This window comes from Magnolia sinica, chromosome 4, assembly GCF_029962835.1.
Source record: "Magnolia sinica isolate HGM2019 chromosome 4, MsV1, whole genome shotgun sequence".
NCBI lineage: Eukaryota > Viridiplantae > Streptophyta > Magnoliopsida > Magnoliales > Magnoliaceae > Magnolia > Magnolia sinica.
The window spans coordinates 5,263,940-5,288,005 of NC_080576.1; the positions used below are offsets into that span (position 1 = coordinate 5,263,940).

General features: G+C 41.9%; 2 protein-coding genes across 3 annotated transcripts; both read left to right on the forward strand.

Moving 5' to 3' along the window:
- Window positions 1–11,822: 11,822 nt before the first annotated feature.
- LOC131242235 (2,3-bisphosphoglycerate-dependent phosphoglycerate mutase 1-like) lies at window positions 11,823–19,017 on the forward strand. 2 transcript variants are annotated; one of them, XM_058240751.1, is made up of 9 exons: window positions 11,823–12,061; window positions 14,075–14,346; window positions 14,619–14,842; window positions 15,020–15,138; window positions 15,260–15,416; window positions 15,714–15,815; window positions 15,923–16,042; window positions 18,623–18,681; window positions 18,771–19,017. In XM_058240751.1, the coding sequence occupies exons 2-8, from the start codon at window positions 14,076–14,078 to the stop codon at window positions 18,665–18,667; spliced, it is 1,038 nt and encodes a 345-aa protein (XP_058096734.1). In that variant the 5' UTR covers window positions 11,823–12,061; window position 14,075; the 3' UTR covers window positions 18,668–18,681; window positions 18,771–19,017. The 2 variants fall into 2 exon arrangements, with proteins under 2 accessions (XP_058096734.1, XP_058096733.1); XM_058240750.1 differs by having other exon boundaries at window positions 11,824–12,061; window positions 18,768–19,017.
- A 2,933-nt stretch (window positions 19,018–21,950) lies between these two features.
- LOC131241997 (pentatricopeptide repeat-containing protein At5g56310-like) lies at window positions 21,951–23,123 on the forward strand. Its single transcript, XM_058240351.1, has one exon. It carries the CDS (start codon window positions 21,951–21,953, stop codon window positions 23,121–23,123), a length of 1,173 nt encoding a protein of 390 aa, XP_058096334.1.
- The last annotated feature ends 943 nt before the right edge of the window (window positions 23,124–24,066 follow it).

The following is a 24,066-nucleotide window of genomic DNA, read 5'->3' on the forward strand; positions in this document are numbered from 1 at the left end:
ATCAGGGCGCGTATTAAGTACTGATTAAGTACTGCATCTGCGCAAGCAGAGGTCAGGAGAGGCTAGACATGCGGCTCTCTCATTGGGAGAGTGATTATATGGGAAGGTAGCAGGACACATTAGCAAACGAAGGCCGGAGCCTGTGTTTGCACTCAAGTCTACGGAGTCCACGAAGAACTTCAGATGTCATTTATTATTATTATTTTTTTCTGCTGTCTACCTATTTTCAATAACGGATTTCTCGCTAAAGCTTTTAGCAGGATGTTCCTGCGCAAGGATGCTGGATGGGGCCCACAGCCATTTTTTTAAAAATCTACTATGTTCATGATCTATTTTAAGATCTCATTTTAAGACAAAAGAGCAACAATGAGGTGGATCCAAAGCTCAAGTGGGCCACATGGGAGGAAAATTTTAGTAAAGACATACCTACCGTTGTAATCTTCCTGGGCTCCACCTTAATGTTTATGTCATCCAAATCATTTATAAAGTCATTAACACCAGAAAGAAATGGAAATACAAAAAATTTAGTTTAAAACTAATCTTTTATAGTTATAAGAATATTTCAATGATTCTTATTGAATCCCCACTGTTTTTTCTAGTATAGTGCAATTGAGTTTTGAATCTACCTCATTTTTTATATAATGTCGTAAAATGAGATCTCAAAGCAAATGAACCGAGTAAAATTCCCTCTAACAAGGTGGTGGCCCTACCCATCATCCTTGCATCCAAACTTCATGCAAAAGGCTTTTGTAGGAAATCCGTGTCCCCTTTTCCTCATTCAAGTAAAAATGGATTGGCTACTCCCTCTGCCACAAGCCAATAACTAGTTTTCCGCATGTGTTTCATTTATGCCATCCATCTATTTTTCTAAATCATCCATGGCATAGGAAACCAATAGTGATTGGATATTCACCATTAAAATCCCTCATAAGGCCCATTGTACTATTTATTTGACATCCAATTTGTTGATTAGGTTATAAAGACCCAGATGAAACTAAAAACAATGATCAAGTTGATCCAAAACTTTTATGGCTCCCAAAAAGTTTTTAGTGGTCGACATTCATTCAACACTATTTCCTATAATGTGGTCCATTTGAGATTGGGATATACTTCATTTTGGGTCTCATACCATAAAATGATCTAGAAAAATAAATGGATGATATGGATGAAACACATACCGACCGCTAGTTATTGGCTAGTGGTAGAGGGAGTAGCCAATCCGTTTCGGACGCTGATTAGATACCGAGAGGTTGAGTAGCAAGACTCACTATTGAAGTGACGTCACCAAGTTTTGTGGACCCCACTATGATGTATGTGTTGTATCCACAATGTCCATCAATTTGGAGATATTATTTCAAGGCATTAGTCAGAGAATGAGGTAGATCCAAAGCTTTAGTGGACCCCACCACATAAAATAGCGAGAAGATTGATGTCCACCGCTGAAACCTTCCTAAGGCCCACCATGATGTTTTCTCGAAATCCAGCCTGTTCAAAAGTTAATAAAGACATTAGAGAAGGGAAAACACAAATATTAGCTTGATCAAAAACTTTTGTGGCCTTTACAAGTTTTTAACGGTGGCATCACTTTCCCCACTGTTTTCTGTGGTGGGGTCCACTAGAGCTTTGGATGTGATTCATTCTTTAGATCTTACCCTAAAATGATCTCTCCATATGGATGGACGACGTGGATACGAAACATACATGATGGTGGGGCTACAGAACTTGGTGACGTCACTTCAGTAGCAGTCTCACTACTCAACCTGTCAATAGCTGTTTCCTACTTGAATGGGAAAAGGAGACGCTCCTCCTAAAGCCTTTCGCATGAAGTTTCTACACAAGGATGATGGGTGGGGCTTATCGCCATCTTAGTGGGAATTCTACTTCGTTCATCTGTTTTGAGATCTCATTTTACGACATTATACAAAAAATGAGGTGGATTCAAAACTCGAGTGGGCCATACAAGAGAAAACAGTAGGAATTCAATGAGAACTGTTGAAATATTCTTATGGCCATAAAAGATTTGTTTCAGGATAAATTTTTTATATTTCCATTTCATTCCAGTGTTAATGACCTTATAAACGGTTTGGATGAAATATAAACATCAAGGTGGAGCTCAGGAAGGTTTCAACGGTAGGTATGTCTTTCTCCAAATTTTCTTCTCATGTGGCCCACTTGAGTTTTGGATCTAGCTCGTTGTTGATCTTTTGTCCTAAAATGAGATCTCAAAATAGATGAACGGAGTAGATTTCCAAAAAAAAAAGAGGCTATGAGCCCCACCCAACATCCTTGCACAGGAACTTCCTCCGAAAGGCTTTGGCAGGAAATCCGTCATTGATAATAGGTAGAAAGCGGAAAAAAAGAGGAGACGGAGACATTTGGGGTTCTTCATGGACCAAGTACAAATGCGGGATAACGCCTCCGTTTGCTGATGTGTCATCCTGCCGTAACTGCTTTCCACCAATACATGGGCTACATGTTTAGCCTATCCTAAGCTCTACTTGGGCGAGGGTAGTACCTAATCCGCGCCCCGAATATCATTGTAGGGACTACATTTCCAGGGTTCTAGCTCGCATTGTTTATAGGGGTGCGGATTATGTAAGGTCCGTATCCTACTCCGTACCGTTCCGTAGGTTCTCGCGATCATCTCGATCGAATTCCAGCAACCTTCGACCCTTATCCAACGTTTGCGCGTGATCCTAAGCCGAGTCTTGCAAACTAGAGTCGGCTCAATTCTAGACTCGTACCCTAGCGACCGCGTCGTGCCGCGGTTCCAATGCCGCGTCTCGCGCGTCGAGGCGATACCCAGGCTAGGAGATGTGGGCCCGCGTTCAGTTTGAGAAAACACCGCGTATTTGCAAACCCAAGAAAGATTTCAAATCATGTCCCATCAATTCTATCAATCACACCTCATGTCAAGTACACATCACCCCATCCCCAAGCAACCCCTAAAGTCAACACTCTCTTACACAAAGTACACCCATCACTCACCTTTTCACCCATCACACCCATCTCTCTCTCTCTCTCTTACACCTCTCTCTCTCTCACTCATTTCTCTCTCTCATTTTTCCTCCCAAGCAACCCACGTCCATGGCTCTCCATGGGAGAAGCTTTGTGTGGCCTACTTCTATCTCCCATCTCCACCATCCAAGTTTGATCTCAACCGTAGAAATTGTTCATTTGGAGCTCTAGCATGCATTGGCGGAAGAAGGAAGAAGAGATCTAAGGTGGGTGATTTTCTTAATTGATTTGTGATTTGAGGGCCCACAAATGTGGGACCCATCTTGATGTATGTGTTGAATCAAAGAGGGACCCGTAGTGGCGGGGTCCCTCCACCATCTGATCTCTCTCTCTCTCTCTTTGTGTGATGATTGTGTGGCCCACTGTGATGAACTCATGCCATCCAGCCATCCATTTGGACGTGCTGGGTGGGGCTGACCATTGATGTATGGTTATATCCAACACCGTCCCTCCAAAGGGGCCCCACGTGGTGTTTATACTTATCCAAGCCGGCCGTCCAGTGGACCTGGACGCTGGAGATATATATAATATATATTATTATATTGTAATATTTAGTGGGCCCTGATGCACGTGGGGTCCACCTTAGGAAGTAGATTGGCTGGAGCACTGTACCAGCTGCATAGCCGCTGTATTGAAACAGCAGTTCCGTGGGTTCCACCGGCTACCCACACCGTCCAGATGACTGGACGGTGGGACCCACCTCTAATCCTACGGTGCCACACCATCCATCTGGGTCATGTGGACCCCAGTCGCCATCAACAGATTTGTGGAGCCCACCTTGATATATTTATCTGCATTGTCCATTTGGACGGTGCTGTCTAAGGCCACTATGATGTATCTGTTCTATCTGCGCCGTCCATCATCTGGACGGTGGGCCATCCGACCCAGTGACGCCATCCAGATCCGTGGATCCCAACATGAGGTATGTTTTTGTTCAAAACCACCTGTCTGCTGCTGGACAGCTACCGTGGGACCCACACGTATGTGGAAACCACGTGTACATGTGATTTATCAACGCTGTCCATCCATCTGCCACCCATGCCGTCCACTTGCTTTGCATCCCTAGGATCCAGATGGCTGGAAGGAGGGCCACAACATGATGTACGTATGTGTGTAATCAGCCGTCCATTTGCTGGACTAGCTGGGACGGTGCAAGGCCACCGTGATGCAGGTGTTTTGTGCGGACCGTCCACTTGCAGCGTGCAGGGCTCACAGTGATTTATGGGTCTTATCTGCATCGTCCATGCGGTGGGACCCACCATGTTGAATGTATGTATTTCACACACCGTCCATCCAAATGGTGGGTCCCCCATGGTATCTATGTGAAATCCAGACCGTCCGACAGTGGACGTCCAGACCTTGGCATTGTAAAATATATTTATATATATAATATATTAATAAATGTTATGGCTGGTGGGTCCCACACGTGTGGACCCACCCTTTAGTATATGTGTTTCATCCCTACCGTCCACGTGGGACGGTGGGCCAGACCCGCAGGATATATGTGTTTAATCTCCACCGTCCAGTGATCTGGACGATGGAAATCAACGTGGTGTAGTGTGTTGTGTCTAGCACATGCACAGGGACATCACCACGATGTATGTGTTGAATCAGGACCGTCCGTGCATCCATTGCAGTGGGGCCAGCGTGATGTACATGTTATATTCATGCCGTTCATTTGTACTGGACGCTGCCACCCACACGGTTTCACACACACACACACGTGTATATATATATATATATATAATATCAATATATTATATATAATATAATATATTATATCAATGATGTAGTGGGCCACTGCTATGTGGGTCCCACCTTAATGCATGTATTCTTTATCCCAGCCGTCCATCTCTTCCTGGACACGCTGGAGACCTCCCTTCTGGTGTCATATATATTATAATATATTATATTATATATTTGATGTGCCACGTGTGTGGACCCCACCATGATGTGTATGTTTTATCCACACCGTCCATCAGCCAGGACTGTGGGACCCCACCTCAATGTGTAGGTGGTATTCACCCCGTCCAGATACTTGAGCAGTGGAAATCCACCGTGATGCACGTGTCTCATCCATGCTGTCCAATTGGTGGACGTGGGACCACACCTGGTGTGTGATGTCTACACGTGGGACGTGGACTGCACCTCAGTACACATGTGTCTTATACACACCGTCTAGATGGCTGGAAGGTGGGACAGACCTTGATGAAGGTAGTTTACATCCATGCCGTCCACCTGTTTTGATCCACACCTTCTACCCCATATGAAGCAGATTAAAAGTTCTGGTGGGCCATACGCATGGACCCCACCCTGATGTATTTGATCTCCACCGTCTAGTGGCAGCGGACAATGGGATCCACCTTGATGTACGTATTCTGTATCCTCACGTCCACATGGACGTGAGGTCGATTCAAAACTCTGGTGGGCCACATGTGTGGGACCAACCGTGTTACATGTATTGTATCATCCATGTTGTCTATATGGGACCCACCTATGCTGTTGGTGTTTTGTTTATGCCGTCTTATACAGGGACGTGGGTCCCACACGATATATGTGTTTCATCTATACAGTCCATCCACGGGACCCACCGTAATGTATGCGTAGTATATCTGGCTGGTGGGGCCCATTCTGTGATTCATAAGGCCCACCTGCTGTGTCGGGCTCACATGCCACATGATGCGGCCCGATTTGATGTATATGAGGCCCATTGGTGCAGCCCATGCAATGCATCCCACTTGATGTGTAAGGCCCAGGTGGTGAAGCCCATTATGATTGCATTAGACCCATGGGACGTGGCCCATTGTGATATATTTTCGACCCATATGATGAGGCCCGACTTAATGTATATGAGGCCCGTTGGTGCGGCCCATGTGGTATGGCCCATTTGATGTATATAAGGCCCATCGGTGCGGCCCACTTGATGTATATGAGACCCTTGTGCAAGACCTATTATAATTGTATGAGGCCCATTGAGATATATGCGGCCCACTGTGTTGTGTATGAGGCCCTTGTGTGAGGCCATGGGCCACTATATGTTTAGCTTTGGCTCTATGTGGGCCACTCTTTAGGAGCAATATTGGTTAGATGGCCACATTGATGAGCAATGATGGTTAGATGTCCTCATTGTGACCTTCCCTTAAGCCTTGTTAGGCCCATTCTTACTGATTCCAATTCTCGTGACGATTTGCCGATTCTGATTATCGATCGATCCGATTTGTCAATTCTGATTATCGATCGATTCCGATTGTTGTAACCGATTATCGACTCCAATTGCCGTGACCGATTTGCCGATTCCAATTATCGATCGATTTCGATTGTCGTGACCGATTATCGACTCTAATTGTCGTGACCGATTTGCCGATTCCGATTATCGATCGATTTCAATTGTCGTGACCAATTACCGACTCCGATTGCTGTGACTGATTTGCCGATTCTGATTATCGATCGATTCGATTGCCGTGACCGATTTTTCAATTCTGATTATCGATCTATTCCAATTGTCGTGACCGATTATCGAGTCCGATTGCCATGACCGTTTTGCCGATTCTCATTATCGATTGATCCCGATTGTCGTGGCTGATTGTCGATTCCGATTGACGTGACCAATTTACCGATTCTGATTATCGATTGATCCCGATTGTCGAGGCCAAGTATCGAGGCCGACTTCGATTGTCAAGGCTAAGTTCGAGTGTCGATTTCGATTGTCGAGGCCGATTTCAATTGTTGAGGCCGATTGTCGAGACCTATATGGTGTATATGCGACTCATAGTTGAGGCCCATTGTGATGTATGTTAGGCCCATGTGAAAGGCCCATTATGATGTGTATTAAGCTCTTGAGTGAGGCCTATGATGTTGTATATTTGGCCCTTATTTGAGGCCATGAGTCCACTATACGTTAGACTCTATGTGGGTCATTCCTTGAGGGCAATGTTGGTTAAATGTCCACATTGTCGAGGTCGATTGTCGATGTCGATATTGATACCGATTATGAGTATGTGACCGCATAGCATCATGACACATGCCTATATGCATCATTTGTATGTTTGTTATGAGATGTGATTGACCATTGCATATGTCATTGGACAGGTTGTTATGAGACTCCCTGATAGGCAGAGATTGTCTCACCTAAGTGCACGGTATGAGCAGGATTGATGCATGACTAGATTGTATGACTCATGCATCTTGCATGTGTGTTGTGATTACTGTACGCCCTAGCGACATCAAGGTCGTAGCCTCCACAGATATTTCGTGGATGGCCAGATGGGACACTGGAAATCTGTTCTACATGGGGTGCTATAGATATCCCTGAGTGAAAGTCCTAAACCCTCTTGGTTCCAGAGGTTGCACCAACGTCTAAACCGAGTGGATGCATGAGCGCATGAGGGCCGTATACCATTAGGCCTCGTCTCCCACTGTATTGTGGTCGGTTGGAAGGAGGTACGGCCTTACCTGCCAGAGAGGAGAGGGCAATGCTAGGCTGAGTCTGACCAGCTCGAGCAACGGGTCCACTATCGACGAGCTGGGCCCGATATTGGCAGGCGGATAGTGAGGTCTCTTCCACTCACCTTGTTTGCCGCGATGGGGCGGCAATCTGGTTTGGAGTGTAATAGACCCCGGTGATTTTTTAGAGAGTAACTGTACTGATATGTAGACTTATTGAGCATGAATTGCATATTTATTCATTCATTCACTATCCACTCGGGCTGGTGGTGTAAAACTATTTGTTACGTGTACTTTCGCATGACGAGAATTTCGGTTGGGCGCGCGACTAACCTGAGATCAAGAGTTTACCACATTAAGTCTGGCTATCCAAATTTAGGTATGGGATTGGTTTGGATAAGAGTCCCTTGCAGTGGACCCCGTAGCCTGCGATACTACGTACTATCATCCCGACTTCACACTCCAGCATGGTCATTTCATTCGCACCGCATATCACATTGCATCCGCAGTACTTAACATTTTGGGTTACTATGTTTCTGCACTTATATGGCCTAGACGGACTTAGCAGGATTTACATATTGCATTATACTCTCGGCGTTTGATATTTGGCTCTTTTTTACTCTTCATTTGTATAGTTGATCTGTATTACGTATTCTGATATTGTTTGACTCATGGACTTGTCAGTATTTTCGCTTATTCTGATAATGTATGATTCATGACCTTGCGCTTATTTCGACATTGTATGATTATGTCATTGCATTGAATACTTGGCTCTTATCTTGTGCACAAACTTACACTACCCTCTAAGCTTTCTATAAGCTTATGCACGATAGATGCGTGCATGTGATGTTAGGTTGCACCAACATTGAGCCTGGAGCGTGCAGCGATCTTCTAGAGCTTTGATTTATTTTATATATGTATTTATCTTTCAGTATTGTATTCAAACACTTATATTAGTGGATATGTGATGATGATGTTGCCTTTGTGGTTTGGGTAATCTTGTGGTTATGCTCATTATAAGATAAATGTACATTGGAAAATCCTCCTTGTAGGATCTCAGGATCGAAATCTGGCGTATATACGCTGGGAGCTGAGAATGGAGTATTACGGAGGCTGTCAACACTAGATTCGACGATCGAAAATTTTGTGAGCCCGGTTTCCGAGTTTGGGACATGACAGATTAGGTACTACCCTGCCTATTCCTAGCTTGAGAAAGGCTGGGCTTCGAAGGACCAACGTGATTGTATGGATATCATCCACACCGTCCAGCCATTTTTCCATATCATTTTACATTTGGAACCCAAAAATAAGGAGGATCCAAGGCTCAAATAGACCACATAATTGGGATGAAATTACTGCCGTTGAAAATTTTTTTGTGAATCACAAAAGTTTTGGATCGAGATGATGATTGTTTTTTCACTTCATACAGGTACATATGAGCATATCAACATTTTGGATGGCTAATAAACAACATGGTGGGCCTTAAAAAGTTTCAATGGCGGGCATCCTTAGCACCGCTGCTTCCTGTGGTGTGTTACACTTAAGCCGTGGATCAGTCTTATTTTTGGGATATTAATCTAAAATGATTGGAAAAAATGAATGGACGGGGTGGATAACCTTAATACATGATGGTGGCTCCTCAGAGCCTCTGCCAGAGCTGGAAACAGGCGGGTGGTACCTAGTACGCATCTTGTTTCTGGCAATTCCGAAGCTGATTTGTCAATGAAATACTTACACGGAAAACAATTTCCCCACCAAAGTTTCAACGGTGAGCGTTAATTGCCCACCATTTCCTATGGCGTGGCCCATTAAGCCTTGAATGTACAAAATTCCTCGAGTCATACAACAAGATGTGTCTCATCCTTGAAATCTATTTACTTTTTGGAGTCATATCCTAACATGATTCGACAAAAAAATAAATGATGAACAAAATAAATTTAAATGGTCATCATAGTGGCCCCATAGCCTGCAGGTAAATGTTATAGGAAAGTTACATTTAACCCTACTATTTCAGAAATGAGATTTTTTTAAAGCCCAACAAGCGTGAAATACAACTCATGAACACACCACACCGCACCTTTGTCATCATGGCATGTAGATGTGAGATCTAATCCATCCATTAGATAGGCAGCATTATGTTAATATGTTAGTCAAGAATTAAGTCGATCCACTAATTAGGTAGGACAGAGTTCGTAAAATAAATGTGAAGCCTAAAACACCTGGTTGAAGTTTTATAAAGTCATGCATCCACTTATTTTGAATATTGGGGACCACTTTATTAATTTTAGGAAATTGAGGACCACTTTATTAATTTTAGGAAAAATATAATTGGACCAATTGGTGGTGAATTCGATCTTAGACCTACCTGCCATGATGATACATGTGTAGAGGTGTAAAACTCTACACCTTATGCAATTAATAAACTTTTAAAGAAGAGAGATCTTTGATTTTATGAGTGTTTTTCTCATATTCCCATTTATACGAAAACGAGGGCCAGGCTTTATGGAAAAAAAAGCTTGAATTTAAAAAGATTGTTTTCTTAAAATTACTTAATTAATTGTCTAATTAAACACACTTAAAAGTTTATATGATTTTTTAAATTAAAATCACAGAAAAAAACTAACATTTTCTTATCAAAAGTCAAACAAGTCTTAACCCTTTAAGGATCCTATATGCTTTCTTTAAGTTAATAAATACCATGTAGAGATGGTTTTACTCTCTTCTATATTCTCTTGTTTTAGTAGAAAAATAATTCATGCTAGCTTTTCAGCCATGAAATTTATTTGTTTTTATGTATTTATTTCGCCCTTGTCCAATCATTTTCTCCCCAATTTTTATAATACAGCTCCTAAGTTTTTTTCCTATAATAATTCATGCAGTTTTCTCTTTTATTCCAACGAATAAACAAGAAATACAGTACAACACCAACTTGTTTGGATTAAACTTATAAATCATGCCATGAAACTTAAGTTTAATCTCATAATAGTTAGCGCAGATCCTAACCATTCAAATGTCTGCATTCGTTCAGTTGAGTATTTGTTTGTTTAATTGTCTGTTAGAAGGACATAAATTCAAGGATTTAGAATGTCCTAAGGAGGAGATTATTGGTAAGTAGAGTATGATCTATCCATCATAGGGCATGCCACGCCAAAGCTCTAGATGCAACCATAGGCAATAACAAACCACATAAGGAAGAATAGTTCCTGCAACCCCTCTTACAAGGATCCCGTGCCAAAAGCTCTAATGGGCCACTGTGATGTCTGTCTAGCATCCACTCCGTCCATCCAATGTTACTGGTCAGGTTAGGATGTGAGTTGATCCAAAACTAAAGTAGGCCACATCACAAGAAATAAATAGCATTGAAGGATGCCTAATAAGTTTTGGATCAGGATGATATTGCTGTTTCCCTTTCATCCTGCTGGGAATAAGCTTTTGAACGGATTGGATTGCGCATAACATCACGGTGGGCCCCAGAAAGGTTTCAGTGGTGGACAACTCCATCCAAAATGTTTCTAGTGGTGTGACCCACTTGAGATTTTGATCTGGCTCATGTACGTGTTTAAGTACTAACACAAGCTAGAGAATCAGATGAACGGAGTGGATGTCACACGGACACGACGGTGGTCCTACAAAGCTTTTAGTTACACGGGCTCCCGGCAATGGATCGCACGCGTCCACAGCAAACTGTTAGCTCGAGGCTACTCCCCGATCGAGTATCATAACTCCTCTTCTAGTTCCCCCGAATAGCTATTCCAAGTTATGAACCTCGAGAGGGGAATATAAACAGTACCCTTGACACTTGGACGGTTGAGGCCCATAGATTGGTGATCCAGACTGTTGGTTTAATCGTTCCCACTATAAATTGAACATCTGCAAGAAAAAAAGGGATTATTACCCTTGCTCCGGTGGTGGACGCTTAAGGAGTTTCAACACCCGGTCAAGGGTTCGAGTATCTATAGGTGGTGAAATCCCACTACGGCGTGAGTGTATGGGGGTGTGTGTGCGCGTGTAAAAAAAAAGAACATCTGCCAAAAATCAATCCCAACCCTTACGTCAATAGCCTGAAAATGAACCGTTACGAGGTACGTCCAGATTTAGAGGCAAAGAGACTGTTTACTGGATGTCTATTATATTCCATTCCAGAGTCTTATTTTACGGTCATAGAATATCCAACATTAGGGACTATCTGATCAACGGCCTTGATTATAAGATATAGGGCCCACTAAATAAACGGTCCGGACTTTTTTGGTGCATGGGTATATCATTCTTCCCAACTGTCCGCACCTAACCCGCTCGGTTTGCAACGCCGCTTTATAAAAAGAATGGGAAAAACGCCACCACTTCTCAGCTCTCTCTTGATCTCCGTCTCTCGGAAAGAGCCGAGTTCTTTGTCTTGATTTTTCAGCGGCAGACGATCTCTTCGATACTCTCTCTCTCTCTCTCTCGCCTTCGAAATCGACATGAATCTTTCTGGCTCTTCCCTTCTCCAAAAGTATTCGAAATTACCATTCTTCCCTTGATTTCTTCGGAGTCTCGGACTCTTCTTGTTGAAAAGATATTTCTCTATAAAAGGGCGAGTTTCTCCTACCATCATAGCCAGGTTTCTTTTTCTGCTTTTCTGTCATAGCCTCTTCGAATATAGCTTTTTGCTTCTTGGGCGTTCTTCCATTTCTGCATTAATGTATGAAAATCTCTTCTTTTTTCACATATGTTCTTGGAATTGGGCTTGTTGGTGATGCGATTTTGTTTCTTTTTTGTCTGTGATGGGTAAAAGTCCCATTTGGAATGTGGGTTCTAATAGTTTTGAAGAATTAGCTCTTTTTTGGTGGCCATCTATTCTTTAGAATTTTGCTTCTTTTTTCTTTTTCTTTTTGTTTTGTGGGGGACTAGTGATTTTGTTTGATTTTAGATTGCCATTGGGAAAACCAACCGAAAAGTATATCTCATTGAACTTGTTTCAATAGAAATTCGATGGGTACTCTGGAATTTTTGTATTGTACGCTCTTTCTTTTCCCTTTTGTGTGTTTTTTTTTTTTAAATTTTTTTAAATGCCATTTGATCTGAATTGGGTTTTTGTTTTAACGGTGAGTGGCAGATCTGCAATCTTTTTATGTGAAATAGTTGGATTCTAATATATGCTGTAATGTCTTCTTCTTTTATTTTCATTTGAAGTTTGAATGCATTGGTGCTGTAATGCAAACCCTGAAAGGGGAAGCAAATAGATCAAAGGAAAAAAAAAGAAAAGATTGTGGGAAAGAACCCAACAATTCTCTAGCTGAATGCTAGATACTGCGAAAAAAACTCAAAAAGAGAAAAGAATGCAAGACTGTGAGCAAGCTCAACAGTCCTCTAGTCTTAAACTAGATATCACTTCTCCCCTTCAACAACTATCATAGAGAAACAAGACAATTTTCATAAAAGAGAATATTATTCAACTATCTTATTCCATAGGCGTAAGTCTTATTTATATTGAGTCCTTACATAAAATCTATGGAATTTAAAAGTATAATTCCTAACTAGCCAAGATCTGAAAAATAGAAAACTACCTAAATAAGAAAGCACTTAAATTTATTTTTTTTAAAAAAGTAATAAGAAAAATCCAAGATTACTTATTGTCTAATATAAAGATATGGAAGAGAAAGGAAATTTCCTAATGTAAAGATTTGAAAGAAAAAAAAAAATAGAGATATTTCCTAATGTAGAAATTCAAGAGAGGGAGCAGATTAGGTGCAGTCCTGGCATCACCCAAGCCAACCCTCACCGTGGGGCTCACCTTTATGTATGTATTCTATATCCACGTCTTGCATCCATTTTTCCCGATCATTTTAGGGCATGAGCACAAAAATGAAGAAGATCCAAATCCCTACCATTAAAAACTTCCTAGGGCACATCATAATGTTTCCATAATGTTTATTTTCCATCCAACCTGTTGATAAGGTCACATAAACCTAGGTGAAGGTAGAAAACAAATATCAGCTTGATCCAAAACTTATGTGGTCCATTAATGGTCAATCACCATCATTTCTTATGGTATGGTCCACCTGGGAATTGGATATGTTTCCTTTTGGTTTCATGCCCTAAAATGATCTGGCAAAACGGATGGACGGCGTCGATATAGAATACCTACATCAAGGTGGATCCCACGGGTGAGGCCGGGGCCGCACCTAATCCACTCCCTTTAAGAGAAATGGAAAGTAGGGATGGGGCTAAAAAGGGACAGTGGGCCTTTTCTTGTGCACACGTGCGGAGTGTGCACGTGTGGGATGTAGGGCGATTGCATCACTCTGTTTGATCTGAGATGATTTTTAGGTTTTAAAGAGCAATAACAGTTTGTAGCGAACTAAACCCACACGGAAGTACATTCATGATATTTGTGCTATGGAAATCTGACCGATTCTTCACTCCAATGGGGAAAGAAAGGCCTTCTGCTTGATGTGAATTGAATCTCTTTTCTGTAAGTAATGTAAGCAATATAAGAAGGAAAGAGTTCAGTGAAAATTTTGCTAATTTTGATTGGGATTTTTTAAGGCATGCAATGAGAAAAACCTGTCTGGTTCATAAATTTTAAAGTTTTATCTGTTTCAGAATTTAATGGGTTTTCATGGATTTTCAGAATGGCTGCTGCTGCATTTCACAACATTGTTGGGACACTTCCAGCCCATGGAAGTTGCAACGGTTCTGGTTCTCAGAATTGGGTTGGGAATTTTTCTTGGAGAGCCATTTCAAAAGGAGTCTCTGTTGAGATAGGGCCTTCGAGAAGGGTACGTCATTGCGTTAGTGGGTGTAAATTGGGCGTGATTCGTGCTTCGACCTCACAAACTCCAGTGTTCAATCCAGTTTCATTACCATCAAACAACAGCGGCAATGATTCTCGGAAGAAATCCAGTAAGCCCTTTTCCTGAAAAGTGGTTCTTCAAATGAGCGTTTTGGATAATGTAAATATCTTTATGTTGACCAATCGGACATTTATCCTCATTGAATATTTGTTTTTTTCGCCTTTGTTTTTCTTATAATTCAGTAATTGAATTTGGGTGGCATATTGTAATTATCACCAAACTTAGCTCTATTTGAAAGATTTTTTTTTGTTTTGTTTTTGTTTTTGTTTTCTATCCTAATATCTTGTGAAAATTGAACCTTTTTTTTCTTCTCAATTTCAGATGAAACTGCACTGATTTTGATGCGCCATGGCGAGTCGTTGTGGAATGAGAAGAATCTCTTTACAGGTTGTGTGGATGTACCATTGACCAAGAAAGGTGTAGAAGAGGCAATTGAGGCTGGCAACCGAATAAGCAACATACCTGTCGACATGATCTATACATCTGCATTAATCCGTGCACAGATGACTGCAATGCTTGCCATGACCCAGCACCGCCGCAAGAAGGTATTGCCTAGACTGATGACTGACTTTAAACATTACTTGCTGCATAGATGTGAGATGCATTTTTAGTTTGGTTGCCCAACTAAATACTTTGAGCAAATCCGGCACCTTTGGTGCATCAATGTTTAAAGGTTGGGATTCTCGGAAGAGGAATTCATTGGTACTTATACCGAATTGCAGGTGCCGGTCATTATGCATAATGAGAGCGAACAAGCGAAAGCATGGAGTCAAATTTTCAGTGATGAGACCACGAGACAAACGATCCCAGTTATAGCAGCTTGGCAACTTAATGAAAGAATGTAATGGACTATTCATGCATTTTACTTGAGATTGCTGTCATTTACTTGTTATGGCTCTACCTTGTTGTTGACATTTGTTTCCTTTCTCAAAGGTATATCCCGTGGTCTGTCTTTTATCCAGGTATGGGGAATTACAGGGTCTGAACAAGCAGGAAACAGCTGATCGATATGGGAAGGAGCAAGTTCATGAATGGCGTCGTAGCTATGATATCCCCCCACCAAATGGAGAGAGCCTGGAAATGTGTGCTGAAAGGGCCGTTGCTTATTTCAAAGAGCATGTAAGCATAATGATTCTCTTATTTTCTAATACTTGCTATGCTTTGTAACGTACTGCTTACATTGTTGGATGTTACATGGGTGTTATTAATTGGTATGGACTTCTGATATTTCAGTATGCCTCTTGAGGTTTGGATGTCTCTTGCTTTTATTGTAGTGACCAAACATAAGAACCCATATGCATGTTACTGCTTTGTTTGAAGCTGCTTGAGATATGTTTTACGTATTGATATGTTCGGATTTCAAAGCAGCCCATATTGTTTGCAGGCATCTGACCATTGAAAAGGATTCCATGGCAGATTGAACCCCAACTACTTTCTGGGAAAAATGTGATGATTGCAGCCCATGGGAATTCACTGAGGTCTATTATCATGTATCTTGACAAGTTAACTTCTCAAGAGGTAATGCTAATTACATTGGAAAATTTGGTTATCAAAACTCATTTTCTCGATGGTTGCTCCCACCTCAGGTTCACTCTGACACATGGTGTTGTTGCTCTTTTTGTCAGGTTATAAGCCTAGAGCTATCAACCGGCATTCCGATGCTTTACATATTCAAAGAAGGGAAGTTCATCAGGAGGGGGAGTCCAATTGCACCCTCTGAAGCTGGTGTCTACGCCTATACGAGGGTATGTAGCTTCTTTGGTTCATTTTAGTCTTGATCTTTCTCAGTGTGGGATGCTAAATGCAATTTAGCATGTTAAAGGCATAATGTGCACTTAGATCCAGAAATATTGAAAACTTTTTTATATTTAGAGTACTGATCCATTGGCAAGGCACGACAACTTGTTGTACCATACCATCTTTCTTGTCCACATGCCACTTGGGTAGGACATCTACATGAAAACAGTAGGCCCCTCTATGAAGATCACCTGGCACAAAAATCAGGCAACTCTGTTCATCAGGTGGGCCACACCATTGGAATCAGTGAGAACTTATGGTCTGACTCATCATACAGGTGAGGCCCACCTAGTGAGTGGATCAGCCTGCTTTTCTAAAAGGGTCGTCTACATGGTGGGCCCTTCTGTTTTCATGGTACTGATTTTATACACAAGTGGCATGTTGGCAGGAAAGATGGTACAGTACCACAAGTTGAGCTACCTTTGCTTGTAAGTGAGCAGTTTTGTTATATTTATTAGGTTAGTCATGCACACAATACTACTTGTTTTTGCGGCATGGGATTTTTTTTTTTGGGTTTTTTTTTTTTTTCATACTCATGAAAGAGGACGGGTAGCTGGGTGTCTACTTATTTAAGCAAGCAACTTCATAGCTTTCTCAGATGTTCTTATGTGCTCATCTTTCAATAATGAAATCAGGATGTTTTTAAGCAGAATTAGTAGCCTACAGTTACTCTACTATAAGTGGGTATCATGTTCCTCAATTTAGTTTTTGGGAATTTATGGTGTCAAATTATTCCGAGGAATTCCTAGCCTTAGGAAACCTGTTATGCAACCCACCACCTTGGGCTTTAATCACATCATATAGCTGCCTTGTACTTCATGATGCTCCTTGTTTCATCCAGGCGTGTTCTGCCAATCTAAGGGCTTTTCCGAACTTTGTTGTTTACCCGATTCAACTCTACACCCTTAGCTTCCCTTTAAGGCATTGGAGTCCTATCTTCCAAATGGTATCTGGGACCCATCACGACCCATGCCACAGAGAAGTAGCTCTTGGCAAGCATGAGTTATTGTCATGCCTATTTGTTGAATGGCCAGTGTAACTTGGTCATGGCCATTACTTGTGGTGAAGTCTTCTAATGATACTACTCCCTGAGGGTTTGAACCCGTAGGCCAATGGTAGACAGGACATGTTTCTACCTTGAGACCTTGGGTTCGGGCCCAAATGACCTTTTATAAATAATAATAATAATAATAATAAAAGACTTTGACTCATGCTTTCTACAAAAATATGTTCCCCTTGTATTCGGTCATCATGTTGAGAAAGGGAAGAAACTTGTAGCAGTTGTGTCCTTGGAAGATCTTATTCATGTTAAAGCTTAAGGGTCTCTTGTGTGATCTTTATGCTATTTCCGAGGTTTTTGCCTGCCCCAGATGCAGCACAAATGCTAACCTGGCCTGTGTAAGACTTCTGATGGATGCATACAAGGTGATCTTCTTTCTCCAATATTAACCCAATCAATAAGTAGTTCATATAGGAGCTGTCGTCACTTTATTGGTATTCGTGGTTATATGTTCAATATTCAAATCGTGGAGACTTGCAAAGAAGTGTTGTACTATTTACCATTGAATGCTATCATTAGACCTATCCTTTGGCTGGAAATGTTCTTCATTTTAAATTAGAGTGGCATTATTGGACTTATCCTTTGGATGCAAATGTTCTTCATTTTAGATAATGACACTATTTCATTACTACCAAGTACCAACAAGAGGACCTGACACATAAATTACAATGGTCCGCTGCAGGCAGAACACACCCTTCAATTTAAACTACAGACAATTTAGGAAGATTGGGGGAACGCATGCAGAATGGTTGATAAGTTGATCTGGTTGATTTGTCTCATGTAATCATCAATGGAGCCTGCCTTATCCACCCGCCAGACGTCCTACAAAAGTGTGACATTGGCATGTGTGCTGCATGTAAATCGCACAAAGTGGAGGGTGCATGTGGGAGCTAGCAAACCTCTTTGCTATCATGCCACAGCTTATTTTTACGCATCTTCCCCAGGGCAGTTATATAATACGTGGCCCGCATATTTGCATTGGATATGAGTTTTCTGGTCTGAACAAGTGGGGCCCATGATTCAGTAATCGGGATCATTGATCTGATGTTCCCAATATGGATGGGCTATACCTAAAAATATCATAGACAGACAGAAACTTAACATTTGATTTATGGCCTCCTCATAGACAGGTAAGAGAAATATAACAATTGTTCACATCCAACTAAAAAAGCTCCTACTGTCAGTCCCTGGGGTGTGACATTTGTGGGCTTTCTCCAAACATGGTGGGACTCAACAGAACCATGGTCTGATTACTGGACCATAGACCCTGCATGTCAAAATTGAAAACCCATGTATAGCATGCAAAGATGCAGGCCATGGCCTCTGCGTCATATAATTCCTCTCTTTCGAAAGTGCTCACATTGGGATAAGACTTATGTCATGTTTGGTCTAACCCTACTGACTACCATATTATTATGTCTCTTGCCTATGAATCAGAACTAATGATATTCTGTTTCTACAAATGCAGAGTTTGGCTCTCTACCGGCAAAAGTTGGATGAAATGTTACACTGAAACTTATAAAAGCAGTAAGTTTCAACCCATATTGCTTTATGATCAGTCATGACACAAGACCTCAAATCATCTAATTTGCTTCTCTATCTATTTCGTGCAGTAGCCATTTCATCTATGTTCAAGCTAGTGGATGTCTGTTTTGGAGAAGTATATGCTTCAATCGCTGTGTAGGTGATGACTGGTGTCATGTAGTAGGAAGTCATGTAGCTGTGTGGATATAGTGGCAGAGTTCTTCAGTGATAGAATAAGAAGTTCTTTCATTTTCTTTTCTTCCTATGTGCTTAAATGTATTTGTTCCTCTGTTGAGCTCAATCCTTTCCAAAATCATTCAATCATTCTTCCCATTTTCATATTGCTATCTTTCCTGCCCCATTGATTCATAATACATTCCAAGAAGATCGCAAACAAGTGCCAACATGTGTGGTCCACCTGATGATTGGACAGGCCTGATGGTTGCATTAGGACGTCAGCTGAGGGGTACACCATGCAAATGTGCTGGATCTGTCACTTGTGTGTCGTGCTGCTCTGCTGGCACTTGTGGGGTCTCTCCAATTGAGACACCTTACTATATGAGGTCGTTTCTGGTTCGAATGAGCAAGACTGAGACAGGCCATGGCTGATGAGTTCATGTTTCAAACGTCTGGTTGGCCCAACCATGAAGTTTCTACAGTCTGCAAATCATGCTGAATGGCGAACGGACAATTATGAACTTTGGTTGTGAGGCCTTCAGACATACAATGAAAAACCAAGTTGGTAATGCTCCACATCCAACAGGAGAAGGTCAACAATTAGGATTTCCAATCAATGGATTCTTTGGGAGGTCGTTTATTGTGGTAACCGTGTACAACATGGCTCTGCCATCAATCAATCTATTCTTAATCACACCAACCACCTAGTCATGCTCAGTCGATGTCCTGACTACTAAATCAAACAGATTGGATGATCTTCACCATGAATCTTTTCTCTCTTTGATGGTGGGTCTATCTCATTTGAGGTGGATCTCATGACTTTTAGCAATGGGCAATGGCAACTCGTACGATGACTTCCAATATATTCCCATGAAATAAATGACAGATGAACAAAAGAGTGATGCGTGATATTGTAGCCAGTTACAAGGTGGTCCCCACCGTGTAGATGCCACCTCTCAAAAATCAGCAATAGGGGGCCAAATGCATGCATTGAATTTGAATAATTGGTGGGTCCCTAATCATGGCTCAGTGGTAGACTGAGTTTCAACACTGAGGTCTTGGAGTGTCCATTGTGGTATGTGTGGGTGTGAGCGCCTGTGTAAAATAAATAAATTTTAAAAAGAAAAAAGAATAAAAAAAAATATATATATATATTTGTATCATTGGCTAACCGTGCATGTGACTCAACACAAAAGAACTAGAGATGGGAGTGTCATGTAACCCAAGCCACAAGATCAAACAGACCACATAAAGTCTTATTAGCTCTCCAGTAATACATACATACAATATTAGTAAACACTGTTATCACTGGCATATGCTTTACTACAAGCATCGGTGCCAGTTTTATTCATACAACCCATGAACATGCACTGACCCTACAACCCTAAAATAACACTAACATACTCATTTATTTCCAACGAACCCCAACTTCTAATACATAGCAAAGTAGCTGAAGATAGAAATTTTGGGGCCTGCTTTTTGTAGCTTTCCATCAACCCAACATAAAATCCTATATTGAATTCTCATCTTGGTTGGTTAATATATCTTCATCTACTGTAAATGGACCCAAATATAGGTGCATCTCCTCCTATGGGATCTCAAATTCTGCTTGCATCCCAATATTTGCAGCTATTCCAAGCTCAAGTCTTTCATCACCTCCTATAAGATCACCAGCCATTTGTCCCATTTCACTTTCATCTTTGTTTAAGCTTTGATTGTCCCCACTTGCATCCCCAATCGCCCCATCAGCTTCATTTGTATCGGTAGCTCCATTACGGCTGCTGTTATACAAAGCCATAAGTTCGTCGATTGACCACCGTCCTTCGCGTAGAATATTCGTTGACGATAGAGAAAGACCCATCTCATGGACGATTTGAAGAGATATGTAAGGGTCCCACTTTTATGTTTAGTTTAAAACCACTCTTTCAATGTTGATGTTTTTATCATCCAAACCATTGATGCAATGAGACTAGTTATAGAATGGAGGGATCCCAACAACAACAACAACGATAATAAATAACCTAAAGCTCTCTTTACTATATACTTAAAATGGGTTTACCTAATGAGTTTAGCTTATTGACTAAACTCTATGGGGCCTCCATAATATATATTTTATCCATATAGATCATCCCTTTTTTCAGATCATTTCTGGCATTTGAATCGTGATGTAACCCATCGAGTACAACATAATTTATACATATTCGTCAATGATAATCGAAAGATAATCCTTACCTCTATGACACCAGAGAATGACCCAAAAGTCTCTAAAGTGGAGAGGAGTTTTCTCTTGACCATTCGGGATTTCATGGAGGAATCTAAGGATACCGGCGAGGTATATGCGGTAGTGGTGAAAGGTTATAAATTGGAACCATCAAACATTTCTTCAAGTTTAAAACTATTCCTAAATGAATTTAAAGAAGTCTGACTTGAAGATTTATCTAAACGAATTCAAAGAAGTCTAACTGAAGATTTATCTGATGAATTGTCCCCATAAGAGTCATCCAACATCACATAAACCTCGTACCTGGGGTTTCTTTTCAATCATCCATTCATAGTCATCGAACTTGCGGTTAGAATCATCCCAAATTGATCGTCGGATATTTCTAAATTAAACCGAGACATCCTATTGGATGATCTGTATTGTCGTGCTTACGTGCCACTCTATATAAGTGACAATCCCATGGATCGAAGTGGTCGAATCTGATCGTTTCCAACTGAGCCGACTCGGTCGCATCCAACTCGTCTGAGATACCGAGTTCGGGATGAGTAGATGTGATTCCTCTCTGCCTGCATTAACAGAATATCGATGTGGAATGCGAAGAGCAGATGATATGTTAAAAAGCTGCAAATCCTCACAGCATCTCAAACAAATCCATGCCCACGTCCTCAAAACTAATACCACCCACAACCCCTTCTCAGTAATATCCCAACTCTTGCTAACCTGCGCCGCATGCTTCCCTCCACCCAACATCTCCTACTCTCTCTCCCTCTTCAACCTACTCCAACCCTCCACAAACACTTTCGTCTGGAATACCATGATTAGAGTATTCACCCACTCCAACTTCCCAACCCAAGCTCTCTCCCTTTACGTTAAAATGCGCCGCATGGATATTCCCCACGACAGCTTCTCCTTAACCTTCACCCTCAAAGCCTGCAGTTGCCACCAGAGCCTCCCTCACGGCGAGCAGATCCACACCCAAGTCGTGAAAACCTCTTACTCGGCGCAGGCTCACGTGCATTCAGCGCTCATGCATATGTACGTTGAATGCAGGCGACCCCAGTCAGCACGGAAACTGTTTGATGAAATTCCCGTCAAGAGCCCGGCCGCTTGGTGTGTCATGATCACCTTGTACGCCGAGATGGGAGAATTGGATTCCTGTCGCGGGCTGTTCGAAGAAATGCCGCATAGGGATGTCGCATCATGGAATGCCATGATTGACGCCTGTGGCCGGTGTGGCCAGTCAGGTGAGGCATTGAGGCTCTTCCGCGAAATGAGGGCCACGGGGTTGCGCCCGAATCATATCACAATATTGGGTGTCATTTCTGCCTGTGGGGAGATGGGAGATCTTGAGTTTGGAAGGTGGATTCATGCCAATTACATTGATAATAATGCATTTAAGTGTAATAGTTTAAGGGTTAGTACCACACTTATAGACATGTATTCAAAATGCGGGCATGTGAATTTAGCGATGGACGTTTTCCGCAGTATCAATGCTAAGGACGTGTTATCATGGACGGCGATTATCTGCTGTATGGCAATTAACGGCCGAGGAGACACAGCATTGGCATTGTTCAATGAAATGGTGAAGGCTGGAGTAAGGCCCGACGAAGCAACGTTTATTGTGGTATTGTGTGCATGTAGCCACATGGGCTTAGTTGAAGAAGGGCATCGATACTTTGAGAGCATGACGAAGGATTATGGCCTGGTGCCAAGAATTGAGCATTATGGGTGCATGGTAGATATCATGGGGCGGGCCGGGCATATAGAGCAAGTGCGGAAGTTCATCGAAAACATGCCTATGGAGCCTAATGTGGTGGTGTTGAGGAGCTTGCTTGGTGCATGTAGAGTTCATAGTGCAATGCAGACGGCAGAATGGGCAGCGAAGAGGCTTGAGGCAGTCAGGCGGGCCGGGGATGATGATTCTTATGTGATGTTATCAAATGTGTATGCTGAGGATGGGAGGTGGAGTGAGGTAGAGAGAGTGAGAAGGTTGATGAAGGAGATGGGGAGAAGCAAGAGATGGGGTTGCAGTTCTCTGCATGTGTAGATAACTGGATATATATATATATATAGATGGTTGACAAAAATCAGAGCAACCATAGAGGTGGGCCCAGCTTTCTGTGTGGTCCAGGCTGTTCATCTAGTTGGGTCTAATCAGAATTAATCTTAATCCTATGATTCTTGTACATGAGAAAATCTTGGCCATAGGTGTTATTTTGTGACGAGCAAGAACGATCTTCCAGTGTTAATTGATGTATGTAGCTCATATGCTGCTATAATTGGAATGATCAGAGTCTTCATTTTGATGAGTGGATGGGCCATCGCCCACAAAACACACCAACTGGATGGGAAACGGGTTGTGTGTAACATGTTACACAACTCTGTGGGGCCCACCGTGATGTCCCTGTAACATTCACACCCATTCCGTCCATCAGTTTCTCCATCTGATGTTAGGAAGTGATGCAAAAAATGAGGCAGATCCAAAGCTCTGGTGAGTGGTGACACCACTAGAAACTGTGGGGATAGAACTCATGGGCTCACAAAATTTTTGAATCAGGCAGATATTTGTTCTTTCCTTCATCCCTGGTAAGAATTATCTTATGAACAGGCTGGATAGCATATGAACGTGACAGTGGGCTTCAATAGCATTTCAATGGTGGGCATTCAATGCCAACTCTTTCTTGTGGTGTGGCCCACCAGAATTTTGGATCTGCCTCATTCTGGGGATCATATCATAATATGAGCCGTAGAAACTGATGGATGGAATACTGAATGTCACACGGATATAGCAGTAGGCCCCACAGATTTTATAATAGCCTGTTACATGCAACTCCGGCCGAAGCCTGTATAATAGCCTGTTACATAGACTACAGACTGTATAATAGCCCCACAGATTTTTGTGCTACATAGATTTTTGTATAATAGCCCCACAGATTTTTGTGCTACATAGATTTTTGTATAATAACCCTACAGATTTTTGTGCTACATGG

Bases quoted from the DNA above. Each gene is read 5' to 3' on its own strand.
- LOC131242235 (XM_058240751.1), top strand. From the start codon at position 14,076: ATGGCTGCTGCTGCATTTCACAACATTGTTGGGACACTTCCAGCCCAT. The intron at 14,347-14,618 runs GTAAGCCCTTTT...TCTCAATTTCAG, and splicing joins TGATTCTCGGAAGAAATCCA to ATGAAACTGCACTGATTTTG. The intron at 16,043-18,622 runs GTATGTAGCTTC...CTACAAATGCAG, and splicing joins GTGTCTACGCCTATACGAGG to AGTTTGGCTCTCTACCGGCA.
- LOC131241997 (XM_058240351.1), top strand. From the start codon at position 21,951: ATGCGCCGCATGGATATTCCCCACGACAGCTTCTCCTTAACCTTCACC.